The 7,092-nt window shown below is 42.3% G+C and overlaps 1 protein-coding gene across 1 annotated transcript in view; it reads right to left on the reverse strand.

Annotated features, from left to right (window-relative positions):
• The window catches only part of POU2F1 (POU class 2 homeobox 1), a 91,244-nt gene that overhangs the window by 6,674 nt on the left and 77,478 nt on the right, over window positions 1–7,092 (reverse strand). The window contains exons 11-13 of the mRNA XM_006764192.2: window positions 3,235–3,376; window positions 1,690–1,835; window positions 675–854 (exon numbers count right to left, since the gene is read on the reverse strand). Coding sequence (XP_006764255.1) covers window positions 675–854; window positions 1,690–1,835; window positions 3,235–3,376 — 468 coding nt within the window. The remainder of the gene's footprint in view (window positions 1–674; window positions 855–1,689; window positions 1,836–3,234; window positions 3,377–7,092) is intronic.

Consider the following 7,092-nt stretch of genomic DNA (forward strand, 5'->3'; position numbering starts at 1 on the left):
TAAAAATAAAAATGTAAAATTCCATTTATAGACTTATTTTGCCTATAAAAATTTTCAATGCCAGGATAGAATTTAAATATTATAGAATAAAAATAGAATAAAGTAAACGGGCCTGAGAAGGGAAGGCTTTTTCATTCCTCCTGGGTCTGCGCTGACCCCTGGTTCCCCTGGAACTGAGAAATGTGCACCTGCTGAAAGGCTGCCGTCAAAGGTGGCTCTTGCCTGACGTGTGGCTTTGCCCAGGTTTCACACAGAAATAATTTAAAAACTTCTCAATCTCAGTAATGGTGGGTCAGATGTAATCTAAGTCAGTGGGAAGTATTATGCTAATTGTTCCCTCAGCCTAAATAAGGAAACTATTCCGGAGGACCCGTGAATCGCAGCTTGTTTGACTCTGTGGGGGCAAGAGTGTCTTGAATTTTTTCTTAATGAAATGATGTCATGGAAAGAATGTAAAACAAATTTTTTAAAAACAACAAAATATGTCTACAGTTTTGTAAAAAAAAAATACTGTCTTCTTTCTCGTTCAAATAAATCCAAACATAAGTAAACAGTCAGCGGCACAGGACAAAGCTCCCCTGACTGTCTCTCACAGTAAACTCTGTTATGAAATACAATGAGCGGGTCCCTTGTAAACTGTGAAATGAGCCCGAGCTCCCCGTTTCCTGCCTTACCAGGGAGGTTGGGCTGGGGAAAATTGCTTTGATAGGCGAGCTGCTGGTCCCACCACTGCTGGGCGGGTTGATCCTTTTCTCCTTCTGGCGGCGGTTACAAAACCAAACTCGAATCACCTCTTTCTCCATGTTGAGCTGCTCTGCAATCATGGTGATCTCTTCCGAGGTAGGCTTTTGATTCTGAAGGGGAAAATCATCTTGTGGAATAACCTTTAGAACTACTGGCACAACCATGCCTTTATATAAACCATGGAGGGACAGGCCAGGGAGTAAAGTTGGGATGTCAATGACCAACAGGCCCACCTTAACAAAATGTCTACTGACAAACATTACAATGAACATAAGTCTATTAAATTTATTCCTGGTAACTTAGAATAAGTTATTCTTGAATGTTTACTTTGGTTGTTGTTGTAAGCTTGTGGGGCAGGATAGGAAATGCTTCCCAGATAAAGGGACTCAGTGACTGATCAAGGATTCGGGTCCTAAAGTGACAGACGCTGGACTCCTGACTCAGTGCTCCTCCCGTAGTGCTCAAGCCTCTCTGAATCAGAGTCAGAATTTTGTTGGAAGCTTTGATTGAGATATTTTCTGGTTAAAAAATAAAAACAAAAATCAAAAAAACACACCCAAAAGCCAAGTATCTGTTGAATTAACTTGAACTCGATAGGCTGACATTCAAGGCCCTCTGTGTCCTGGTCCCAAACTGCTGGTCTAGGCAGACACTAGAACTCAGCCAAACCGAACCACCGGTGTCTGCGCTGACCCCTTGGTTTCCCTGGATGCCTTTGCTCTCTTCCCTGCGCCTCCCTGCCTGGGGTCCCTGTGCCCCTTGACAGCTGCTGCCTGTCACACGAAGGACTCTGTGGATGTGAGCCTACTGCCTCAGTCTAGGTTGTCTTATTTTCTCCACGATGAGATAAGCATCCATAAGGGCTGTGGCTGACAGACCTAACGTTAGCACCATGCCAACAATCCCACGCCCACGAAAAGTAAAATCCCCACAATCCCCCCTAACCTCCAGGAAACTCTTCTCTAAGGCCACACGGATGTTGGTCTCTATGCTGGTGCGTTTCTTCCTCCTACGGTTCAAGCCCTCGATTCCCTGCCCTGGAGAATTCAGGGCACTTGGGCTGGAGAGAGCTGAATCTGACGAGAGGTTCTCTGTAAGAAAGGAGAAAACAGGAGGTCGAAGGAATTGCACATACTTCACACACATAACACGCATATTCACAACATAACAAAGGCGACCAAGACAGTTTATGCTGCAAGAGCATGAAAAGGTTTCCATAACCCACATGGACATACAGCGCTCCTCACTACTTTAGCTGCGGTCTGAGAACAGTCGGCTGTCTGTCCCCACTGCCTTCTGACTTGTCTCTGAGAAAGCACAGGGTTACTCTTTCTGCCCTGAGACTCAGCTCTACCTCTTCTGAGTTCTGTCCTTATGTTTTGGTTTTGCTTACTTACTTATTTATTTATTAGAGGCCCGGTGCACGAAATATGTGCACGAGTAGAGTCCCTAGGCCTGGCCAACAATAAAGGCCAGCCCCCTTCCTCGGCTGCCAGCCGGGGCCTTCCTTCATTCTGCACCGTCCCCTGGTGGTCAGCGCACGTCATAGTGTGCAGTAGAACTCCCAGTCTCCCGGTTGAACTCCCAAGGGGAAAATTTGCATATTAGGCTTTTATATATATACATTAGCTCTAGGGATAAAAGAAAGCTTGTTGGAAATTATTGAACATTTAATATTTATCTCGCAAAAGACCTCTCATTTTAGTAGTATAATCTAGGGCAACACCTCCGCCAAACCAAACAAGAATGAAATACTTCTAAATTCTTGGTAGTTGAAACAAGCAAGGTTCTGTCATTAATAGTTGAATGACCCCGGGCATCTCGGAACTGGCTCTGAGACTCTTTCCACTCCATGCACATGGAGGGAAGGGCAGAGAGGCGGTTCTCACCTGTGGAGCTCAGAAAGGGTACAGGGCCATGGAATCAGACTGTCTGAGGGAGGGGGTCACAGTCTAACTTTTCCAAAGACCTGGTTTTGCTCCCATCTAAACAGGAACTGCCATCTAGGGGATCTGCACTTTCCTTGCAGCCCACAGTCTGTGGTTCTGTGACTCAAAATTCAAATTTCCCAAAAGGAAACCTCAATACAAAACACACAAGTTAACACTGGCCACTCAACATCTCATGAATGAACTATGTAGTCGTTTTTAGTAACAAAAGCAGAAGTATCATCAAGAACAAATTTACTATAATTCATCAAGGAAGAACCAATAAACTTGGTTTTTCAACTTCTTTTTTTCCTCTTCCTGCAACTGCCCCTAACCCTTTGGAAATGTTCCAAAACTAAAAACTATTGGTGACTGTGTGCATTGCAATTACTACTTAATCGAATCTCTGATTTATAGAACCATAACTTATCCCTTGAATCCTCCCAAGACTGGGGCACCTCAAGGCTCAATAGCGCCAATAATACAGTAAGAAATCTGAACCCCTTTCTATATGACAGCCCCTGTAAGATCCCCACAGGCAATGAGGCCATTTCTCACCCACCTGCATCATTGAGCCACTTCTCCAAAAGTGGCTTTAACTTGCACATGTTCTTAAAGCTGAGGTTCAAGGCTTCAAAGCGAGAGATGGTAGTTTGGCTGAAGTCATTTCCATACAGTTTACCCATCGCAAGCCCAACATCACCCTGTACAGAAACACAGAAAGGAGTGGGAGGACGAGCAAGAAGAGAGTCATCTCACCAACAGTGACAGCCTTCCCTCCACAGGCCCCCGTAGATGAAGGCTCAACAATGAGCCCCTTCATAGGGTGCCACAAAAAACCCCACCACTAATCGGAGCCCAGCACTCCAGGGAGGAGTTAGGCCCCAATCTTACAACAATCAAAACTGTCCCACATTCTCTCCATTTTGAATCTCTTCTTGCCACCTTATATAATAGTTAAGATTATCAAATATTTCTACTAAGTCTCAAAAGATGGTGCTAATATTCTAAACCAGCCCCTTAATTCATGTAACCAAAGTGGTTTAAGTAACCCTACAGAGTTAACACAAGTAACTGCCTCAATAACCTCAGGATTTATGAACTAACCGTTTCCATAAATGACTTTAAAATCTAGAAATGCTCCCTTACTTCTTCTCCCCCCTATAAATTATTTCTGGAAGCATTGAAAAAAATCTATTTTCCACCCTTAGTTTGGATTTCAAAGTTGGTTATAAAAAACAGGTATTCTAAAGGACTACTTTTATAACTGTTAGAGAGAAAGAAATTCACAGTGGAGAGGTATGACCCATTTAGTCAAACCTTCATGGGCACTGAGACTTGGTCCTCTTACAGCAATGGAACAATGACCCCTGAATATATTACACAGATGTCTTTCTCCTAAGCCTATCACCCCTGAATGTACACAGTGCTTTCCTTCCAGCCAAATGAATCGCCTTTAAAGCTGGAAAAAGCCACATCTTCAGTTTTTATTCAGGTAACAGAGGCTCCTAGAGTTTAAATGATTCGCCCTCTCGTTCCATTAGTTTAGTGACAGGGCAGAAAGACCCTTCTGGGAAGTGCTGTAGAGCTCATTCCATCGTGGGACACAAGGGATAGCTCAGGCCCAGCCACCGCCAGCAGGGACTGTGAATGGGGATTAGTCCAGTTTTTTGATTCCCCTACATTCCATCCTTGGACACTACACTGTTTATTTGCACCTGTGCTAGGTGATGGTCAGGGAGAGGGAAGGATTTTTTTTTCTTTTATTATTTATTTATTTGTTTGTTTATTTATTTATTTAAATTCTTTATTAGTTAAGGTATTACAAATGTGTCCTTATACCCCCCATTACCCCCCCGCCCCCCATGTTCTCATCCCCCTGTTGTCCATGTCCATTGGTTTGGCTTATATGCATGCATACAAGTCCTTTGGTTGATCTCTTCCCCTTACCCCCTCCCTCCCCTACTTTCCCTCTGGGAAGTGATAGTCTGATCGCTGTTTCTCTGTCTTTGGGGGAAGGATATTTTTTAAACTCGATTTCCTCACTGGTAAGCAACTTGTGATACAACATGTAACAGAGGATAAAGCTGGAATGGAAGGTGACATGAGGCACTGAGAACCAGACCTTCCCTGGGCTGTCACTTGGCCTTCCCCAGGAGAACCTCCAGCCCCAGGTGGCTATTTAAATGGAAATTATTCAAAACAAGTAAATTAAAACTCCAGTTCCTCAGCTCCCCCAGCCAGCCTGCTGCTCAGCAGTAGCCACACAGGCATAGTGGCTGTCCTACACCAACAGTGCCACCGACTGCTCTGGACATCTGTCTCCAGGACAGAAGTGACTGCTTAGTGATTTCCGTCCAGTCACAGCAAACAGAGAACCCGGATAATGCGAGTGGCATAAATGCTAAATCTATCTTAGACAGATGTCTATCTGGATCGATATCTCTGTACAGTTAGTCAATCACAAACATTCACTAAGTGCCTACTAGATGTCTGATAGTAAACTAGGCTGTGTGTCTTGGTCACTTTACTTGTTTAAATTACAGCCTGCTAGAGAGTTGGACCAACCCAACCTTACAATTCTTTGCATATGGGGCCTGCTCTAGTAGTTAAGATGGCAATAACTGTTTCTGACATTGTAACTCACAGCTCACTAGAAATTTTTTCACAAACTTCTATAATATCTATGAAAAGTAACAATATTGACAAGTAAACAAAAACTAAAGTACCTATTCAAAAATCACAACATAATAAGAATAAATGCTTTAAGTTGGTGGCTATGCCATCAACTAAGTAAAACTATGGCAATAAATTACAAATTGACTTGAGATGTATAATACAGTCTTACTTCACATTTAAATTATTTAATTGGATAAAAGCAATAGGTCCTCCCTTAGTTAATATACTAATGTTCATTAATTTGAGGTAATGTGGCTTGCTGCTTTTGTAACTCAAAACCATTGGGGTTATCCCTCACAGAACTAAATGTGTGAAGTAGCTGACTCATACATAATCTATATTATATCCCTTTGATATTTTTGAAAAAGCAAAAGGGAAAAGGAACAAAGATTGGGATTAGGCAATAATGAATGTGTCACGTGTGAGAAAAGTGTGACACCATGGCCTCCTAATAATGAAATGACATCTACAGTAATTCTTTCATAACCAATGATGTAGTCAGAAACAGCTAATAACATGGAGATTTCTCAAAGAAGAGGGATTTTTTTTGTCTTAGCTAATCATTTGAAATCTGTGTGTGTATAAATAAACTGGATACAAAGCAACCTTTGAATAACTACAACTGAGGTACATGCCTTAAACACAAAGGCTGGTTTCCCCATCCTGCACCAGTAACATGTGCTTTAATCTAAATACTCAAGGTCTGTGAAATATAGGCACTGCTATATCAGAGCCATTTGGAAAAATAAGGCACAGTTGTGCCAAATAATAGGATAAAACCATAAGCAGAACACCAGACCACAGGGAAACTCTTTGATATGTGAGGGAGAGAGGCACACACCCACACAACACTGGCAACATGTTGGGTCAAGTGCGACAGAAAGGCAAACCACTATCTATCTGGGTAAAAGTTAAAGATTGTAAAAAGCCTTAACATCCTTGGCATATCGCTTAGGCAACTGTTTCCTAGGGAACCTAAGAGTATGCTGTGCTAATAGCTTAAAGCTGAACCTCTGAGGACTAGTCCAAACAGACACATATTTAAGCATAGTAACGTACTCCGCTCAATCTAGCTGCATCTTTCGCTTTCTTTTTAAGAATAAGCCAGATCATTCAATGTTTCAACCTTTCTTAATGGCAATTTGTTTCTTCACAATTGAAATTCCTCACAAATACATAACTGCATTATCTCTAACATTATAGCTATTGAAAAAAATCATTTTAAGTTCCTAATATATAATTAGTTTCTTTGAGCAAAAATAAACTACCAAAGATATTAGGAATACAAGTCTATTCATAAAAACACCAGGACACATGCAAGGATGTCACCCTGGTGTCCGACCTGCCTGAGCAGGTGGTACATTACTGTTCTTCTGACACAAAGGAAATGGGACAGTACGTAAGTGGTGGCTCAGATTTCAAATAGCAATTACATTCTCTGGAAAGAAAACATTAGGTTTTTCCTGATTCCATAAAAACACCCAATCCAATCTATACTTCAGTAATTTTTTTTCATCTAATGATCTTCTATTATCTATATACTAGAGGCTCAGTGCACAAAATTCATGCATGGGTCCCTAGCAGCTGCCGGCAGCCGGCCAGAGTCTCCCTTCCCCCGGCTGCCTGCCCCATCGCCAAATCTCACCATGTTCTGCACCGCCCCCTGATTGTCAGGGCACGTGTAACTCCCTGTCAGTCAAACTCCCGCCCGTAGGGACAATTTGCATATTATCCTTTTATT

Source organism: Myotis davidii, unplaced genomic scaffold, assembly GCF_000327345.1.
Source record: "Myotis davidii unplaced genomic scaffold, ASM32734v1 scaffold401, whole genome shotgun sequence".
Lineage (NCBI taxonomy): Eukaryota > Metazoa > Chordata > Mammalia > Chiroptera > Vespertilionidae > Myotis > Myotis davidii.